Source organism: Eleutherodactylus coqui, chromosome 2, assembly GCF_035609145.1.
Source record: "Eleutherodactylus coqui strain aEleCoq1 chromosome 2, aEleCoq1.hap1, whole genome shotgun sequence".
In the NCBI taxonomy this organism is placed as follows: domain Eukaryota; kingdom Metazoa; phylum Chordata; class Amphibia; order Anura; family Eleutherodactylidae; genus Eleutherodactylus; species Eleutherodactylus coqui.
The window spans coordinates 69,842,882-69,863,893 of NC_089838.1; the positions used below are offsets into that span (position 1 = coordinate 69,842,882).

Here is a 21,012-nt window from a genome sequence, read left to right on the forward strand (position 1 = left end):
TTTTTTACATTCTCCACGCAGCACACACGTACCCAGAGCCCTGACGGCTGTCAGAGGCAGGGCAAATATACTTTTTTCCCTTTTGTTTAAAAGGATAGGCCCACTGCGTCTATTCACTGAATAATAATTTTAATAACTGTGTTGCGGCCCTGCAAAACTGTCACAGAACTTTACTGTTGCAGAGTTACTAACTGTGGCAGAGCAGGTATTTCCCAGGCAGGAAAGAAATTGGCGCAAGGCTGCACTCAACTGTAGCTGGTTGCGTCTGATTTTTTTACGTTCTCCACGCAGCACACACGTACCCAGAGCCCTGACGGCTGTCAGAGGCAGGGCAAATATACTTTTTTCCCTTTTGTTTAAAAGGAAAGGCCCACTGTGCCTATTCAATGACTGATAACTGTGTTGTGGCCCTGCCTACACAATTCTGTGCCTGTAGTATCAATGCAGGGTGCAATGCTCTGCACCGCCGATTTTGAGAAGAAAAAAAAGGAACACAGCTAACAGCAGCCAGCACAGTACTGCAGACGGTTAAATGTGGCCCTAGAAAGGACCGTTGAGGTTCTTGAAGGCTACACTCACTCCTAACACTCTCCCTGCCTAAGCACCACTTCTGTCCCTAATGCCGGGTGCAATGCCCTGCACTGCCGATTTTGAGAAAAAAAAAAATTTTCTCCACTGCTAATAGCAGCCTGCACACATGTAGATGTGGCCCTAAGAAGGACCGTTGGGGTTCTTGAAGCCTACACTAACTCCTAACGCTCTCCCTACAGCAGCTCCAGCACGATACCACTGTCCCTCAGCTAACTCACAAGGCATGTGTGGCGAGCCGCGGGAGGGGCCGACTTTTATACTCGGGTGACATCTGATCTCGCCAGCCACTCACTGCAGGGGGGTGGTATAGGGCTTGAACGTCACAGGGGGAAGTTGTAATGCCTTCCCTGTCTTTCAATTGGCCAGAAAAGCGCGCTAACGTCTCAGAGAGGAAACTGAAAGTAACCGGAACACCGCGTGGTACTCGTTACGAGTAACGAGCATCCCGAACACCCTAATATTCGCACGAATATCAAGCTCGGACGAGTACGTTCGCTCATCTCTAGTCAATACCAAATGTACTTTTTCTATTCTAGCTTTTTTGCACAATACAAAATGTTTTATAGAAAAAAAGTAATTCTTGTGTTGTCGCAGTCACGGCGCTGTGGCAATAAGTGCCAGACGTAGTGATGGGTCCAGTGTGACGTCACAACATCAGAATATGTCATGTGCCTGCCAGCGCATGCGCATCGTCATTTGGGGCTGGATGCCAAGTGAGAAACATCTCCCACTTGTCTGTGGGCTGATAGGCTAGCTAACCTGTCTTTCGTTTCAGACAGCCAATTGGTAAATTGTGTATAGGGTACCCTGTCATCAAGTTTTACAATGCAATCTATGATTAACCTTTAAGAGTGCTGCTAATGAGATTTCCTTATCACTAATTAGTTTTGCAATATGTGCCCCTTTACCTTTACAATCTGCTTTTGAAGTTTTCCCATGCTGTATTAAAATGAGTTAAAGAGAGTCAGATATTTCCCGCAGCGCCGTGCCAAGCATGCCCCTGTTCTTGATTGGCATGCATAATGATTTCCATACAGTTAAGTGACCATGGGAGTAATGATCCTCAAGGCGCATGCGCAGTATACCACTGAAATTACAGCTGTAAAGGAGCGTTGAGGTGCACAGGAGCGGGCAGGGTTTGTTACGGTGCCTGCGCAGGGTTTTAACAAAGATGGGAAATCAGTATGCATGCAAATTGAGAACAGAGGCATGCCTGGCACAGCACTGATGGAAAAAATGACTTTCTAGTTTATTAGAATACAGCATGGGACAACTTCAAAAGCAGACTGCAAAGGTACCGGGCGTGTGTTACAAAGCCACATAACAATAAGGAAATCTCATTAGCAATGCTGTTAAAAGTTTATTATGGATGCATTGTAAAAACTTGATGACAGATTCCTTTTAAGGTATTTATACTGAATCCTCTATGTAGAAGATACCTCTCGTGTTACACTTATATGCTGGTCCTGTGAGAGTTGCTGTGACTTAGCCCTGGAGCTCTGTTCACTTCTCTGCGCATTCCGTATTGTACTTTGGATTTTGGATTTCTACTATCAGTCTGTCATGGACCTCCTTAGCTCCTTTAGTACTCCATTATTGTTTTTTTTTATGATAGTAATCTGTTTGGTTCTTTCCTCATATCTGCCTTTTCTCCCTCATTATCTAGGATGGTTTGGGAATCTAGCCAGGTTCTAGCTGTGGGGTTGCCCTTTTTTGGATGGGTGCTTCGCTCTTCTGGCAGGTTTAGTTCATGCAGATATCAGGGAAGAACTAAGTTCTTGTTTCCGTTTATTTCCACTGTCTGTTAAACCATCTTGGACCCCTGGAATTTCTGTTTTACACATCATTTAAACTACCTTTCAATAAACCTTTGTGTTTGTTTGCCAGGTATCGCCATCATGTCTGGGGTACATAGAATATATTAATTCCTTTGTATGACTTCGATTTTGGAGGAAAAAAAATGTCCGGAGTCTACTGTGCATTAAGTACAATATTTTCATTTATTCTATGGGTCATTGTGATTGCATCAATACCAAATACAAATCTTTTCAATGGCTGACATTTTTTTTTTAAATGGGTGAAAATATTATTTATTTATTTTTTAGGGGAGGGGGTGTTATTAAGCTGTATTTAACTTGATTTTAGCCTTTTTGTCCCCTTAGCAGCCTTGAATCGGAGATTGCCTGTTTGCTTCTATAATGATTTGGAATACATAGTAGCTAGGGATGAGCGAGTATACTCGCTAAAGCACTACTCGCTCGAGTAATGTGCTTTAGACAAGTATCTCTCTGCTCGTCCGTGAAGATTCGGGAGCTGCCGAAGCTGACAGATGAGTTGCGGCGGGGAGCAGGGGAGAGCGGGCGGGAGAGAGGGAGAGAGAGATCTCCCCTCCATTCCTCCCCGCTCTCCCCAGCTGCTCCCCGCTCCGCGGCGGCCCCCGAATCTTCAGGGACGAGCAGGGAGATACTCGTGTAAAGCACATTACTCGAACGAGTAGTGCTTTAGCGAGTATACTCGCTCATCCCTAATAGTAGCCCAAAATATTGTGGCCTGCAAGTAGTCCAATCTGTTAAATCATGTCGTAGCCAGACACTGATGGTCGACCTGGGGCCTTTGTCAGGCCCCCAAATGCCATGGAAACCCTCTGTCAAACACCTTAGATGCCACTGTCACTATTGACAATGACATATAAAGGTTAAAAAAGCTGAAATGAGAGTTTTTCCTGATCCTGGCAGTTGCAGCAGGAGCCTGGCTGTCAGCCACTGTAGAGGTCCCGCAGTAATTGTACAAGCACAATTTCTGAGATGACCAGAAATTTTCATAAATTTTGCTAAAGACTAACATCCTGTGATATCAATTCAATACATTATCAGAAAACTGCTAGCAAAACCCTCAACAGGCCACAATGCACATCACATCCACTAGGTGGTCACAATGGAAAAATATAGCATCTACTGTACATGCCCTTTCAAAGTGTTATTTTTTTCAAAATTGGTCATCTCATGACATACATGTTGTGATATGTCGAACTAATAGGAAATGTAAAGAAAGACACATCTGTATATGGACAGTATGGCAGGATGCCTTAAGTTAAGGTATTTAAGGTAATGAAGTACGTACCTAAAGTATTGGTGGATCCTATTTGGGAAGCACACACAAAAAATATAATAAATTATAATTTAGCGAAGTAGAACATGCGGCATGTATAACTTTTCTACCCATGTGCGGGTTAAAGTAGCGATAAAGGATGGGGGATTCAAATATGGTTACTGGGATGGACATTTAACGATTGTTTCCACAATTTATTTAAATTTTTGAAAACATTTCTTTCAATTCCCTGTGCAGCTAATACAGTATTATGGATTGTCAGGGTTTAACAGTGCTCCAGATTACCATACCTTTATAAGGTGCATTGATGGGTATTAAGGGATGAACAGCACAGTAATGCCTTAACTTTTGCAGTAACACTTTGGTATGCTGTAGAATATTACTCCAAGGCTTATGATATAACACAAGTACTTCTCATGCAGATGCAATAATTGTATGAATGTTCTATGGCCACTCAACTAAGAATAAGGAAAAATTCCACAGACCTGTAATAAGATTGTAGTCTTTTGTTCACACTTCATGAGGCTATTTATGGATTCAAAAAGTTTCCGCATGGACTCTTCAAACTCCGTCTGCTCCTTGCCTTCGTAGAGCCTACAAAAGAATATAAAAATGATATCTACTGTACAAATTCAAAAATAAAAAGGATACTTGAACAATTTGCAATAAGAAATGTATCCCTTCAAGATGACAGAAATTGAAAAAAAAACAACTTCTGTTCAAATCTACACATTTAAGGAAATGAAGATGCAATGGCCAAATGCAGCGCTTTATCCGTTGACTTGTAAGAGGGTGTGTGCAGTAGATAGGCTATGTTCTATGTGTGTCTAGGTCCCTAACAACAATGTTTGCATGTACAGCAATATATTACAATAAAAGTCACTAATGACATTTACACTTCATGAGATGTAAATAATAAGTTACAAAATTGCATCAAAAAACTCTGGATCCAGGAGCTTCCAATCTATTAAGTACTGAAAAAAACCTCCTTTAACACCAAATGTTTCAGTTCTTTGGAAAGGGTGGAACGATAATGTCAGTCTTATCAAACTACTAACGACCACTTGTCTTTTAGTATGGGGGGGCTTCTAATGCTCCGACCCTAGTGACATCATCGCTCCAACCCCTGGTGACATCATCGAAGATCCTATAACATATATAAAACACAGAGCCATTTTCTATTACTGTCCATTAAAAAGATGAGAAATAGGACATGCAAATGTATGTGAACGCACATTGTCCACTTATATCGGACCATATATGGAATGTTGCCCATGTGCTGTCTGATGCGATGTGAGCTCGAGTCTCTCGGCTGCAACTTGTACAGTTTTTACAGTTAACTAGATTGACCCAATGCTCACTATGCAAACATAAAACGTTTCAAAAGTGGTGGTTGTGAACTTCTAAATTTGCTTGGTTAGGTGATTATTTACAGTGTCACTTTTTATTTGATGCAGATATCTAATATAAAAAAGCCTACAAGTCTCTCTCTGCTTGTTTTATCTTTCTCTCTGTCTATCTCTGTGTTTGTCTCTTTTTCTGTCTGCCTCTCTCTATCTGTCTCTTTTGGTGTCTGTCTCCCTCTGTCTGTTTTTGTCTGTCTGTCTCTTTTTCTGTCTTGGTATTGCTCTGTCTCTCTGTCTCTTTTGTTCTCTTTCTGTCTGTCTGTCCCTCCCTCTCTATTGCTCTCTTTCTGTCTCTATTGCTCTCTCTCTCTCTGTCTCTCTTTCACTTTCTCTGGATCTCTCTTTTGCGCTCTCTCTCTCTATCTTTCTATTGCACTCTCAGTCTGTCTATCGCTCTGTCTACCGCTCTCTCGCTGTCCATCACTCTTTGTCTGTTTCTCTGTCTCTCTATTGCTATCTCTCTCTCTCTATTGCTCTCTGTCTCTCGATGCTCTCTCTCTGTTTCTTTGTCTCTCTATGGTTCTCTCTTTCTGTCTCTCTATTGTTTTCTCTCTATTGCTTTCTCTCTGTTTCTCTATCACTCTCCCTCTGTCTGTTTCTCTATTGCTCTCTTTCTGTCTGTTTCTCTATTTCTCTCTCTATCTTTCTGTCTATTGCTCTCTGCCTGTCTCTCTATCACTGTCTCTCTATTGCTCTCTGTCTGTCTCACTATCTATCTCTTTCTATCACACTCTGTCTCTCTATTGCTTTTTCTCTGTGTTTCTATCGCTCTTTCTCTTACTGTGTCTCTATCGCACTCTCAATCAGTCTCTCTGTCTCTCTATCGCTCTCTCTCACTCTGTCTCTCTATCGATCTTTCTCTCACTGTCTCTCTATCGCTCTCTCTGTCTCTATTGCTCTCTCACTCTGTCTTTCTATTGCTCGCTCTTCTCTCTATCGCTGTCTCTCTCTCTCTCTATCTCTCTATCGCTCTTGGTTGGGCAGTGTATGGTGCAGCTTAGCAGTGTATGCTGTGTTGCTTCGCAATGCTTCACTCATTCCAGCGCATGCCTGAAGCACAGCAGCGCCGCCCATAGACTTAACATTGTAACTTTCAACCCGCCTGACAGGTCTCAGAATGTATTAAACTCACATTTGATGATTTTAGGGCACCGGTGAGCATGTGTGTCATCTAATGACACCAACATCATCCAAAGTTGCAGCAAAGGGGGCAAAATGTGGTGCAAGAAAAAGCATTATTTATATTACATGTGTAGCCAAAGGTTGAAAAACATCCCAACTGTTTTGTTAGGCTTTTTTCATGTTTCTTTATGGATCAGCTACAGCCTACAATGTAAACCAGGCTTATTTACAAATATAACACAATTTTGGTCAACACTTTCTCGTGCTCCAGTCTATTGGCAGGAACATGCTTCTGTATACCCCAAATCAAGTAAATATGTGTTAATCATAGCAAAAGCTTTCAAGATCAGTAATTGAAGTGCTAGTTAGGCGTAAACTACTGGAACTGAATGCAGATTCAGTACCAAATTACAAACCATTTGCCGGAAGTGATACAACAGTCATAATTCTTAAAGTAAAGTCAGGACTGCAGTTAGACTCATACTGTAAAACTACGCTTTCAGTGGTCATAAATCTCTCTCAACTGCCAAAACGCTTGGCAGTGCCTAGATACAGTGAGATATAAAAAGAAATATATGCATTTTTTCCCCTTTTAAGGCTTAAGCTCTTTTTGCTCTCAGTTCCTTAGCTCAGTGATAAATGAAGCAGTTCACAGATTCTCTATATCATTTAAATAAAAAATAAGGAAGTTTTTCTGTGTCCTGACTTTATGTCTGGTGTAAAATCTGCACAATGCAGACACCATCAGCAAAATAATCTGCGCAGTATATGTTCATTTATTGCATTCCCTCCTTTTTCTTATGGCCTTTGCCATGCAGCAAATAATATTAAACATTGATGCTGCTATTCCTGCAAAAGAATCAATATGTGCTATGAAACGGGAACATTCTTTTAAGAAGAGAGCTGAGATTATAGAATACCAAAACGCCTTCAACAGCCTTAACCCCTCGTACACTGCAGTATATATGGATACATATAGAATTGTGACTATTCTATTTAAAGTGTAGAATAACTATTCACTATACGATGACCAGCTTAGGCTGTTGTGTATGAGAACACACCCCAAATATAACTTGATTTGCCAATTAGGCAGCTGCATGACCTGCGTGACCTTAATTGAGGTTTTCCAAGCACAACACATTTTGAAATACAGATATAGGTTGGCCTATTTTCTTCCTGACTTTAGTTTACAGCTCTTCACCTTTCCCAGTAAATTGCTGCAAGAGAATGTTTTAAAATGGACCATCTCCTGTCTGAAATTTACTCAGCTGTAACAAATACATATTTTCCATTGTTCTGTAAAAATTGGATGAAGGATACTGAACACTCAGCCAGCAACCTGGCATTACCACGCACAGCCTTAAAATAGGTTTATATGAGAACAACTTCATAAAAAGTATGAAAAAGAAAATAAATTAAATATCTGCCCAAATCTAAAAATAAATCAAATAAGCAATATATTAAATCACAACTGAGACTATATCTACTTATTATCTCATTATAAAATACTCTAGAAAACTAAAAAAAACTTAAAGCAACCCTCTAGTTTTAGGACAAAGTTCTGTCCCTGGATCAGAGACTGGAGGGTATATATTTACTGCAGATGAATTTACTGCAGATCAACTTCTGAGCCATTCCATTGGTTCTATGTGTTGTTTTCGGATGTTCAAGCTAGCCGCCCCAATTTTTTAATTACACTGACTACAATATGCACTGCTTTGTGATCATGTGAGCAGGGCTGGCCGATAACAAAGCCTGTATACTGCAGTGGTAGTGCTAACACTAGATAGTCAATACATTGCAGTCACTTCCATATAGTGAAGCTGGCTGCTTTGCACTTATCATGCACAATCTTGATGTTATTTTCACTTTCACATCAATCCCATGATGCATCAGCACAGTACTACATGATCAGCTACAGCTTGTACTGTCTCTGCAACAGAGCCACTACTGTCTGCATTCTACATTCACCTAAATAAGCTACAAACCATAGGTATGCAGTCAGGAGGTTGAGCTGTGATCTCCTCTATTATAACTGAGGGACAGGAGCTTTGTGATTATCAGCAGTAACTGTGATAGTAGTGTCCCCCCCCCCCCCTCTAGGCAGATTCTATGGTAGGGTCCATGTAACAGCATCACACAGACTCAGAAACTGACTAGGAACTTAACACATAAGCCTATGTAAATCCGAGCAGGTCAAAACTGAGATCACATGACCATCTGAAGTGAAAGAGGCCAGAAGTTTCAGATAGAGAGAAATAACTAACCAAAGTAACACTAGTCCACTTATACGTGTACTGGAGGAATAGCTACATAATGAAATAATTTAAAAATCACCGGAGTGGCCCTTTAAGTATTACACAATTCACATTAAATTCAAGAGACTGTGTGGGCAATCTCTAGTCACAGCAATTCTTTGTAGCCAATCACCATTCTGCTTAATTAATGAGGCTGCTGGATGAAGGGACCCTTCATTTTTCATCTCAGAACTCCCTAACAGGTTATTCCTCCATCACTAAACTCACCGATAAACAATAGAGACAGCTTCTTTCCAGCCTCACATAGCTTACATAAAGTTGCCAATCCTATCAATTCAGCTATGGGAACAGTTTTAACATTTTAATTCACTGATCACGATGCACAATTACAGAGGTGATGCCCTGGCTGGAACTCCATGGCTCCAGAGCCATAAGGTAACAATACTAACCTTTGTGCCACCTGCTAAATTTGCTAATTATTCATGTTCTTCACAGATAGTTTATTGGATGTACAAAGGCTTGTAATTTAACATAAAACAATTAGATTTATGTTGCTCTTTTTTGACCTAAAACGAAAAAGCTGAACATAAATTATTGCCTTGCACAACTTTTAAATTACAGACTATGGCTCGAAGACATGCTTTATATGAAATCATAGCTAATTAAGTAATATTTAGAATCGCATTAAACACATTCAAGGAAATAAATTGGCCTTTAAATAAATGTAGTTGCATTAGGGTTGCTTGTTGTGACCCAATAATTATTTTCTAATATAGAGATTAGTTAGAGGGGTAATCCAACCTTTAAAAATTCATACTATTAATATCTGATCAGTGGGGGTCCTCCACTCGTGACCCCTGACAATCAGCTAACTGAAGGGGCTGCAGCACAAACTCTTCAATGTTCATATCAGAGTGCGATCTTGCCAGTACTCATTCACTTCAATGGGACAATCCTATAGAACGGTCGCTATATTGAGAAGGTACAGGTTCATAACATGGAAGAATCTGTCTGAAAATGGACGCTAGATACAAAATGGACGCTAGGTACAAAATGAAGCAATATAAGATGTGAATAGGCTTGTGTGTAGTAGAACAATAATACAAAGCAGAGACAAGCTTAGGGCAGGAGGTACGGTACAGTGTCTAATGATTTGTTTCTGTTTTTCTGAGAAAACAAGTTTTGACGCCTGATGAGCAACTGTTATCAGAAGAAGCTCCCCCACGCCTCCATTCAGAGATTTGGACAAAGAACTGACTGTGCTGACAAGATACTACGGCCGTTTGAATCACAAGGGAAGCACCAGACACGCCAGATAAACAGATATTTTGAAGGACATTTCACAGACTCTCACGCTATACGATTGTCGAACAATGCATGACTCATAATCTCTGTCTAACCCAATGAGAATAACGCTGTGACTAATCAACCATTCCTTTCCTGTATAAAAAAAAACTATACAAAGGTAATAAATGCACACAGTAAGGCGCGCCTCCTTCCAGAGAGAGTCACCTGTTACCTGCTGTGGCTCATCTCTACGTATCTGAGGAAACTGATAACTGTCTCAGTGTCTAGTTCTTGGTTTCTGGGATGCATCCAGATACGGTACTAATTTGGACCTCAAGACCTGAAAGGTTATGTGACCGGGTATAATAATACAGTGTTCTGAGTAAGAACTGGATCATGCCTAGATGTAAGCACTGAAGAGCCTGCAGATCAGATATTGATGGCCTATTTTGAGGATGAAGAAAGAAAGGCATACCAAATGTTGCGACAAGAGGAATATTTGGCGCTGTATGTGAATGCTATAGCATATATAATGCAGTTGGTAAAAGGATTCTACCAAAGGCCCATTTACAGGTAACGATTATTGCTCAAAAACCATCATTTGAGCGATAAACATTGTATGTAAATGCTCCCATCTTATGAATCATCATCTTTGCATGTAAATGGGCCTTTATTCAGATTGGTACAGTATGACTGCAGTGCTATGACTCTCACAATGCCTGAATGTGCCTTGCTGGTTAAACTTTACTATCAGTGAGTTTGTAACAAAGTCATTGAACATGGGCAAGAATCACATACTGAACCCAATCTATACAATATCCAGCATGAAAAATCACTGAGCTATTGTACAGTAAACACAATCATGTCTCAAACCCCACTGGATGGTTCATAGCCATTAATTATGCCATAAACTCCTATATCGTACTCTTCATGAGTGACACATATTCCCCTGGGGGGCAACATTTGGTTGTTGTTGTTTATTCTTTCAGTCGCTTCAGACTCTTTGTGACCCCGTGGACCAGCCCACGCCAGTGCTTCCTGTCACCACCCCAATTCCACCAAGGTCCAGTCTGTCACCTGTAGGATATCATCCATCCATCTTGCCAATGGCAACATTTGGTACTATTCTTTATTCTTAGAGAAATCTAAACCCCATACCCCACTGAGTATAAACAACAATGTTAATTGGGTTCTGAACACCTATAGCTTAATTCTGATCACCCTGTATTATGGAAACCTCCAACGGAACTCATCGACACACATATAGACAGAGCCTAGTCTACTGTACATATATGCCTGCTGTTTTAAAGAGCCTCCCTGACATATCTGTTTTAGTAAGTATTTCCATTCCCCATAAGAAAACAATTTTAAGCATGTTCTCAAAGAACACCGCATTGTGCCATTTCTCTACTATTTCTCTTGGAAATGCATAAAAAAACAACAATGGGGCACATACAATAGGAAATGTTCCTAATTAGTCTGACCCTTGTAAAACCCAACAATGTTAACAAATATTTTACTGCATTCATTCCTGTAGACGCATTACTGTATATCATAAATATGCCCAGTGTATCCCCATCTGTCAGTGCAAGATAGCATCAATAGGAATGCATGTGAGTTAGGACTTCTTCACAACTATGCTCGCCGCTGCAGAGCGTAGCTAAGCATGAATGAGGTAAAAATCTTTTTTTTCATTACTTTTCAAACTCTGCACTATTCCACGAGTTTGAAATAAAAAGCGGGACGATAGGTCCTACTCTATCTTTCTTGCACATAGTAATAACTCCGTGCGAGAAAGGTAGGGCAAGTGCTTTCTCGGGCATTGTACTAACTCCCAAGAATCTCGCAAGTGGAAATGAAACCCAATGGTTTCGTTTCCTCCCATTATGCGGCCGTGATTTTCACGGCCACATAACAGGGCAAAATCACGCCCATCTGCTTAAGCCCTTATACATTTAAATCAATGGTCTGTACCATGTGACTCTAAGGCCCATAATAGAATTGCGGATTTCCCATGGGGCATCCGCGCAGACAATCTGCAATTTAATCATCCCACAGACAACCATTGGGCATCCGCAGGTAATTAAATACCCGCGGATGTCATTTTTCCCGATTTACGGATTGCACGCAAGGGGAAGAATTGCAGTATGCTCAATTTCCTGCACAGACGGTTTCCATTGAAGTCAATGGAAGCAGTCTGATCCATGGCACACCCACAGCTGACACTGCGGACATGCCGTGGATCTTTGGGAAAGCAGGGGATTTGGAAAGAAAAATGCATGGGGGGGGGGCGCCAACACACACTGCCGTGCAGAGGAAAAGAAGATCCGGCCGCAATGGAGAACACCCGCACTGCATCTGGACAGGTAAGAAAATGTCCATGGGCTGCGGGCACCAGCAGATTCCCTTCCGAATTCTGCACTGGGAGTCCGTGGACATGAGGCCTAAAAGGTTATAGAAAAAGAGTCTTTCCAAGAAGGCAAACAACTTTACTATCTATTTTGCACAACCATACCATAATGATTTTTATTACGCCATTTGCCTAATTTAGTACAAAGATCCTTCTGGTGAACAAAGCAGTGCATTCCTATTGCATCTTGTATCTGAGCTTTGTGAGGGCTTTAGACCAATAATGAGGTCCAAACTTGAAAATACACCGTTTTGTGGTAGGATATTTACTTACTGGTAGGATAAAAGAAGTGTAAATTTTATTATGGATAGAAAACAACATTTATTTTGTGCAGCCATGTAGTGTAAACCGGATAAGAACCTTAGTGTGTTAATCAAAGATAGCAATTTAGAATAAAAAAAGAATGAGTGCTCTATGTTGTTTATTACCATTCACTTGCAGCCTGCACAGTAAATGACCTCTAACTAATAAAGCGCTGTGTTCACAGGCACATCTTCAATGAAATCTCTCTTCTGACTGAAAGAGAATGAGTAAGAAGAGTATAATGTGAAGTACAGTCTTGTAGACAGAGTGACTGTGACCAGGCTGTAGCTCTACTGTATCTGTATGTGACAGGCAATAACTTCTGGTAGTAATTTGGGACGGAGAACAGGACTGAAACAAATTACTGTATAATAATCTATATTTATACAGCCACAATATATTCTACAGCTCTTTACAAGTTAGAGGGAACATAGATAAAAACAGACATTCCATATAGTATTAAACCGATAGACAGTTTGAACAACAGGAGTTAGGGCCTTGTATAAAAGAACTTAAATACTGAGGAAATAGGGGTAACACATGAGGCAGCATGGCTTGTCCTGTACAATGGTCTGGCAATCTTTTAAAGGGGTTCTGACATGAAAAAAAAAAAATTGTACTCACCTTGCCTGGCCTGGCCCGATCGCCAGGCATGTCCCCTCCAGCCGGCATCTTCTTCTGTGCCTTTAAAGCAGAGCAGGAGCGGTCAAAAAGACCGCTTCCTGCTCTGGTCCGTCCGTCAGGCACTTCCGAGGTCAACGGACGGACCGCTCACAACAAGCACGTCACAAGCAGTGCTTGCTGTGGGCGGCCCGTCCGTCCGGCTGAACTCCGGAGTGCTGCGCATGCGCAGTGGAGACGCAGCCCGTCCTGACTCCTGTCAGAGGGCACCTCTCCACTGCGCATGCGCGCGATCCCGGAGCGGCGCGGCTGCTGGAGGAAGAAGACTGCCTGCCGGGAGGCATACTAGCACTTTCTGCTTAGGTTAAGCAGCGCTGCTGATTAGAGCCACCTGATTGGCTCTTCGGCACCACGTGACTGCACAGCGTGCACCAATCAGATGGCTCTAGTCAGGCTGCTTAACCTAAGCAGAAAGTGCTAATATGCTGCCGGGAGATGACCCCCCGATGTCAACAACAACAGGAGACAAGGTAAGTATAAGATTTTTATGCTTTAGCAGCCATTAACCCATGGGTTCCCTGGGTCCATTAGGCAGACCAGGGAACAATGGCTGCTAAAGCATAAAAAAATTATTCATGTCAGAACCCCTTTAAGTAACTACGGTACTATACATAAAGCTGTATGAACAAGTCACCAGCCAGTATCTGTGTATATATAAAGCGCATTAAGGTGGCTTCACACGAGCGTGTGCTTGTGCATACATACATATGTGCGCACCCCTGTACGCGCAGAAACACGCGTGTATGCAGGTGCGTGCATTGCCTTTAATGGAGCTGCGGCTGCTGCCTGCAGCTCCATTGAAGGCAATATTCTACCGGCTCTTCCCTGAAAAACATCTCATTTAGAGTTAAAAATTAAATAAAATAAATATATATATATACACACACATATATATATATATATATATATATATATATATATACTTACCTGTCCGCCGCTGCCGCGTCCCACATGTGGATGAAGAACACATTTGCCACATGCGGCAGATCTTTTCTTCATCCCCGTGGGGAATAAAGAATTCCCTGCTGCACCTGTCACAGATACGTCAAAGGAATTCTTCATCCCCGCGGGGAATAAAAAATTCCCTACCGCAGCTGTCACAGATGAGCACAAATATAAGTCCTTCCCTGAAAAACAAGCCAAAGGAGTGTAAAAAATAAAAAAAACACATACTCACCTTTCTTCAGCTGCCGGTGTTCAGCTGCATCCCATCTGCACTGTCCCCGACTCTGCAATGAAATTCGTTGAGCAGGCTGGGAATTAAAATCCCCGCCTGCTGAAAGAGCTGCTTCTGATTGGCTGAGGTGCTCAGCCAATAACAGGCAGCTCTCACCTTTCAATCAGCAAGAGCTACCTGTGATTGGCTGAGGTGCTCTTCCCTGAATAGCAATCAAAGGTGCTGGCAGATCATTGCCTTCAATGGAGCTTCTGGCAGCAGCCGCAGCTCCATTGAAGGCAATGCGTGCATTTTTTATGGTGTATGAGGTGTGGGCCACGCAGGGGGACGAGGGGTGTCAGGGTCCCTATTTCATCTAGGAAAATATACAAGTGGGGTAAATGGAGAAGAATTAGTTTCAGGAATATAGCCTCCCCCAAAAGATATGCTTTTAGGGCATGCTTAAAACAGCAGGCTTGGGAATAAACCTGATTGTCTGGGGTAGCGCATTCCAGAGAGCTGGTGCAGCTCAGGAAAAAACTTGGAGACAGGTATGGGAGGTTCAGTTTAAAGAGGAACTTAAGGCCCTGTTATGTGAAATGATTATTCACAAAAATATTCAAACGAACGCAACTGAACTATAATTGTTCAGTCTAAACCCAGTCAACAGCTGAGCGACATTCACTTTTTATTCGTTATTCATTTTCTACAGGCATAAAAATCATCACCGGTTCATTCAATTATCGTTCAGTTTAAATACAGATTGTTCAGTTGCTCTTGAATGTGAGCGACTGAACGATTTCTTGGTTGACAGAGCCAACGATGTATCTGCCTGTATAAACAGGCTGCACGAGTGAACGAGCAAACTCTGACATCATTCAATGTCTAAACGTACCTTAAAGGCTCATTCACATGCAAAGACAATCTTTCAAATGATTGAAAGATTAACAGTATTAGCGATCGTTTTGAATAAAGTGTTAATAGATACTAATATCCATTATCACTTTATCAGCTTCATTTGTGTGTAAAAGGGCCTCCGGGCGCTGTTTGCAGAATACAGCATATGGTCTGAGCTCTGCACACAGCTTCGTCATCCTAACACGGGCTGTAGGCAGAATATAATCTCTAACTCCCATGTAGAACACAGTGTGTGGTCCCTAATATCTCTCCGGCTGAACAATGGATTTTAAGCTCATCTTCAAATCATTGTTCAGCCGAAGAGTCAACAATGGCAGTGTTTACTAGCAACAATTATTGCTCATATGCCATCGCATGAACGAATTTTGAGCGATAATCGTTGTGTGTAAATGGGCCTTAAGTCTAAAATCATTAGCAAAGTGAAAAGCAAAGGTAGGGTGGTAGACAAAGACAAAGGAGAAGATATAGGGCAGTGCAGCACTGTAGAGAGCTTCATGGTTGGGAGGAATGAGTTTAGAGAGTACTCTATATTGGACAAGTAACCAGTGCAGTGACTGACACAGAGTGGACCTAAGACTAAACCCTGAGAAACCCCAACAGACGAAGTGGAGAAGATAGAGAGATGGCAAATGATCCTGAATGAGTGGTTAACAAAGGTGTAAATAGAACTTTTTTGGGAAGAGCATCCAACGGGTAAGTCTACATGAGGATCTAGGAATTTCCCTGCTTTCCCCTGGAGTTATACTTTACATCAAATAAATCCTGTGTTATGCTCATGTTATTTTCTACACAATAGACATACTAAAGTAACATCTCTGTTGGCTTTGAATTCACTCACCGCTATTCTGTAAGCTTCAGTCTCTTTGTTTTCCTACTAAGTTACAATTGCTGAATTGTACTCCTTAAATCTCTGAATAAAATGTAAATGATGCCAGGGAACATTTCAGGATCACCCCCTGAAAAGGTTTTTTGGCACAAAATATGATAACTTGTCAAATTTACACCTTCAGTTTCGGATGTTGACGTGTTCATAATATATTTTCTCGGTGTGAATTTCTCCCTCAAGAAAACATCTTGCTGCTTTCTGAGAACAAATTCAGAAAGAGATGAAGGGCAACTTGTGAGGACATTCATGCTTCCCGAACACCTGTAGCATGAAATACCCACAGGTTCTAGAGGTGAACAACTGGTTATGTCAATGGTACCATTAGCAAAGATTTGGATTTCTAGACCATGACATGAATTACCTTTATGATCAACTTCTTGCTAGAGCAGTTTGAACCTTACAAAGAAAGGAAAGTATTTATTTGGCAGACACCTTGATACACTCATCAGGAGAGCTTTAAACTAGAACAATAAGGGAAAAGAAGTGAAAGGCCAGGCAAAAATATACAGCAAATTAATACATTTGAAAACCTCACTATTAGAAGTGGAAAGAAAGAACAAAAACAAAAAATCAGAAGGCAAGTAGAGGAGCAAGAGACACTGATCACAAACTAAAATGTTTTTACACAAATGCACAGAGCATGGGAAACGAACAAGGACAATTGGAGCTTCTAACACAGGAAGAGAAATATGATGTCATAGGCATCACAGAAACTTGGTGGGATGATACACATGATTGGAATACAAGGCTCGAAGGCTGTACTTATTTATAAGAAACAGACTTAATAAAAGAGAGGAGGTGTTGTATTGTATGTTGGGAAAACATTAATCTCTACAGAGATTCAAGCTTCAGAGGATGGTAGTTCTGTAGAAACTTTTTGGGTAATAATAAAAGAAAAGAACAGCAGAAGATATGGATGAACTCTTTCTTCATCAGATGGCTAAGTTCTCAAAACATATGACATATTGATCATGGGAGATTTTAACTATCCAGACATTTGCTAGGGATCTCTCTCAGGCAAAAGAAATGGATCCAAATTCTTACCTGCTCTTGCTGACAACTTTATCTTCCAAAAGGTAGAAGATAAAACAAAGAGATCTGCTTGGACCTAATTCTTCAAAGTAAGGGTGTCTGGGACCTTAGTAGGCAATGATCATGCTATTGTTGGATAACAACATCATGAATACCTGTTAGGACTCAGACTTCAAGGTAGTATTTCAGAAAGGCACATTTTAATGCACTCAGAAAGAGGGTAGGAAGGATCCAATGGATGGATGTTAAGGACAGAAATGTCCAAGACAGATGGGAAATTTTCAAAATTAGATAGTCTCTTTGTTTTCCTACTAAGCTACAATTGCTGATTTTTACTCCTTAAATCGCTGAATAAAATGCAAATGATGTCAGGAAAGATTCTCAAAGCACAATCGTTAACAATCCCTAAAAGAACTAAGAATGAGAAGCATTTAAAGAGACCAGGATGGATGAACACAGAATTTAAGTACATGCTAAAAATGAATAGAAAATAACGTAATCTGCAGAAACTGTAGGGCAAGTGTCAGGATAGCTAAAGCTAATAATGAATTGATTCTTGCAAGAGAGGCCAAAAGCAATAAAAAAGGATTTTGGGAGTGTGTTAAAAAGCAAAAGAAAAGTCAAAGATGCTAGAGGATGTTTACAGGATGAAAATGGTGAAATGGTCAGAAATGATGTTGAAAAGGCAAAACTTTTAATTTCCTATTTTGTATCTGTTTTTCTCTCAGGAAGTAAAAGTAACATTAACTGATCTTCCCTGTGTTATTAAAGGAATAAAAGAATCCAGGCCATTTATAAACAGAGACATGTTGAGAGAACACTTAGCTAACTTAAATGCATTCAAGTCTCAAGGTGCAGATAAATAACATCCTAGGATACTGAAGGTGATAGCAGAGGTAATTGCTGAACCACATTCTGTAATCTTTGAAAATTCCGGGAGAATAGGAGAATCCCCAGAAGATTGGAGAAAACAAATGTTGGACAAGTTGGACCCAGTAAACTTCAGGCCAGTTAGCCTGACCTCTATTCTGGGAAAGATCTTTGAACAAATTATTAAACAGCATGTATGCAAGTACTTGGATGAGATTGCAGTAATTAACCACAGCCAGCATGGGTTTGTAACAAACAAGTCATGCCAGATGAATCTAATTTCTTTCTACAACAGAATCACTGACTGAGTTGATCACGAAAATGCAGTAGATATTGTATATCTTGACTTCAGCAAAGCATTTAACAAAGTATCTCATACCATCCTTACTGAAAAAATAACCAAATATCGGATCAACAAGGCAACTGTAAGGTGGATTTACAACTGGCTGAGTGATTAAAATCAAAGATTGGTCATAAATGGCCACACATCTAATTGGAAGAATGTCTCAAGTGGGGTACCACGAGAATCTGTCCTGGGCACAGTGTTGTTCAACAGTTTTTTGAATGATCTAGATGGGAAATTGAGGGGAAACTGATCAAATTTGCTGATGACACAAAAGTTAACACTTTTGGAAGAGAGAAAGGATTCAAAAAGATCTAGATAGGCATGAACAGTGGGCTGCGACTAATATAGCATGGAGAAATGCAAAAAGTCCTATATCTGAGCAAGAAAAATAAAAAAAAACATGAACAATGGGAGACACAGGGCTAAGCAGCAGCACATGTGAAAAAGAATTGGGTATACTAATAGAGCATAGACTGAATATAAGTCAACAATGTGATGCATCAGCTAAAAAGACAAACATAATTTTGGGATGTATTAAGAAAGCATATAGTCTAAATCACGTGACGTAATTATTCCCCTCCACCTTTCCTTGGTCAAACCTCATATGGAATACGTCAATTTAAAAAAGATCGACAAACTGGAGCAAATTCAGAGAAGAGATACAAGGATAATGAGCGGTCTGCAAATGATGTCATATGAGGAACGGTTAAAGGATCTGGACATATTTAGCTTGCAAAGAAGAAGGCTGAGGGGAGACTTAATAGCTGTCTACAAATATCTGAAGTGTTGTCACAGTGCAGAGGGATCGGCCCCATTATCATTTGCACAAGGAAATACTAGAAGCAATGGGATGAAACTGAAAGGGTAAAGATATTGAATTGATATTAGAAAAAAAACTTTTTGACAGTGATGGTGATCAATGAGTGGAACAGGTTACCACAGGAGGTGGTGAGTTCTCCTTCAATGGAAGTGTTCAAACAAAGGCTGGACAGACATCTGTCTGGGATGATTTAGTGAATCCTGCACTGAGCAGGGGGTTGGCCCCGATAACCCTGGAGGTCCCTCCCAACACTAAAATTATATGATTCTATGTATAGAGTCTTATTTTTAACCTTGTTTTGAGTCGATACATGATCTATCCATATTTTTGAGAAACATCTCTGTATATCTAGGCATGAGAAGGAAAGTGAGTGATTGCTTGATTGATGAAAGAATAATTGAAGGTGTGAGGTTTGAGTCTTTCATACATCATCTATTTAGGGCGAGGTGCATGGTGGTTTGGTCTAGAGAGTCATGAAGAAACTAGAAGTTTCGTGCAATGTACGTATTACGAAAATGTAGGTCTATTATTTGGGGATGGAATGGTGAAAAACATTCTTGGTCCATTATATTAAAGGGCACTGTTATTGGTATTCTTACCCTCGTACCCCTAATCTATATGTTCCGTAGAAAAAATGAATTGTTCTTCATCCCTTAGTGTAAATAAATTTGGGAGTGATTTCAATATGTAAAGTAGACTTGGGAATTCATCCATCTTAATGATACTTACCCTCTAAACAAAGGACATGATAAAGTTTTTTTCAGGATTGCATGGTATTTTCCAAATTGGAGATATAATGAAAACATAGAAAATTTACAAAAGATTATATGGTCCTTCTAGTCTGCCCTTATATTATTTCCTTTTTATTTCTCTCTTAGGATATATTCATGCGTATCCCAGGCATGCTTGAATTAAATTGTTTTTGATTTTTGGAAAATATTGGGAAGGTAAAGCTGTGTGCGTGAATGGATAATTCCCATGCCGAAATAAGTAACAGCCTTATTATACCATTAAAGGGAAAAGCCCAGGACCACCTAGGCTTCACCGTATCTCTAGACATATTTAAAGATGCAACAAATTTATTACAATAAGGCCTTAGTCACACGGGCGTTTTTTGCCGCGATTTGCGGATCGCATGACGGATGCGCATCCGCAAATCGCGTGACCGGGGCTGAAAAATCGCCCGAAAAAACTGCTCCTAGCCGCGTTTCAATAGAAACGGGCCGGAGCTGTCCAGCGCATTGAATTCAATGGAGCCAGCAATACAGCCGGCAACATTGAAAGCAATGTGCTGCGGGCGATCTCACGATGAATTGTCGGGAAGGGCTTAAATATATAAGCCCTTCCCTGCAATTCATCCAGAAATGTGTAAAAATAAAAAAAATATATATACTCACCTTGTCCCGGCAGACGGAGTTCAGCGTGGCCGGCCGGCAGTTCTCCTGAACTGCTCAGAGAATGAGCTGCCTCTGATTGGTCACAGCCTGACCAATCAGAGGCAGCTCTCACTCACACCCATTCATGAATTCATGAATGGGTGTGAGTGAGAGCTGCCCCTGATTGGTCCCTGCGCTGAGCCAATCAGAGGCAGCACTCACTCACCCATTCATGAATTCATGAATGGGTGTGAGTGAGAGCTGCCTCTGATTGGTCAGGCTGTGACCAATCAGAGGCAGTTCATTCAGCAGGCAGGGATTTTAAGTCCCCGGCTGCTGAATACTACAGAGAGCAGTTCAGGAGAACTGCTGGCCGGCCGCGCTGAACTCTGTCTGCCGGGACAAGGTGAGTATATATATATATATATATATATATATATTT

General features: G+C 40.9%; 1 protein-coding gene across 2 annotated transcripts in view; it reads right to left on the bottom strand.

Moving 5' to 3' along the window:
* DOCK2 (dedicator of cytokinesis 2) overlaps positions 1–21,012 on the bottom strand; it is a 677,690-nt gene that overhangs the window by 413,491 nt on the left and 243,187 nt on the right. For both annotated transcript variants that reach the window (XM_066591098.1, XM_066591097.1), the window contains exon 23: positions 4,185–4,293. In XM_066591098.1, coding sequence (XP_066447195.1) covers positions 4,185–4,293 — 109 coding nt within the window. The remainder of the gene's footprint in view (positions 1–4,184; positions 4,294–21,012) is intronic.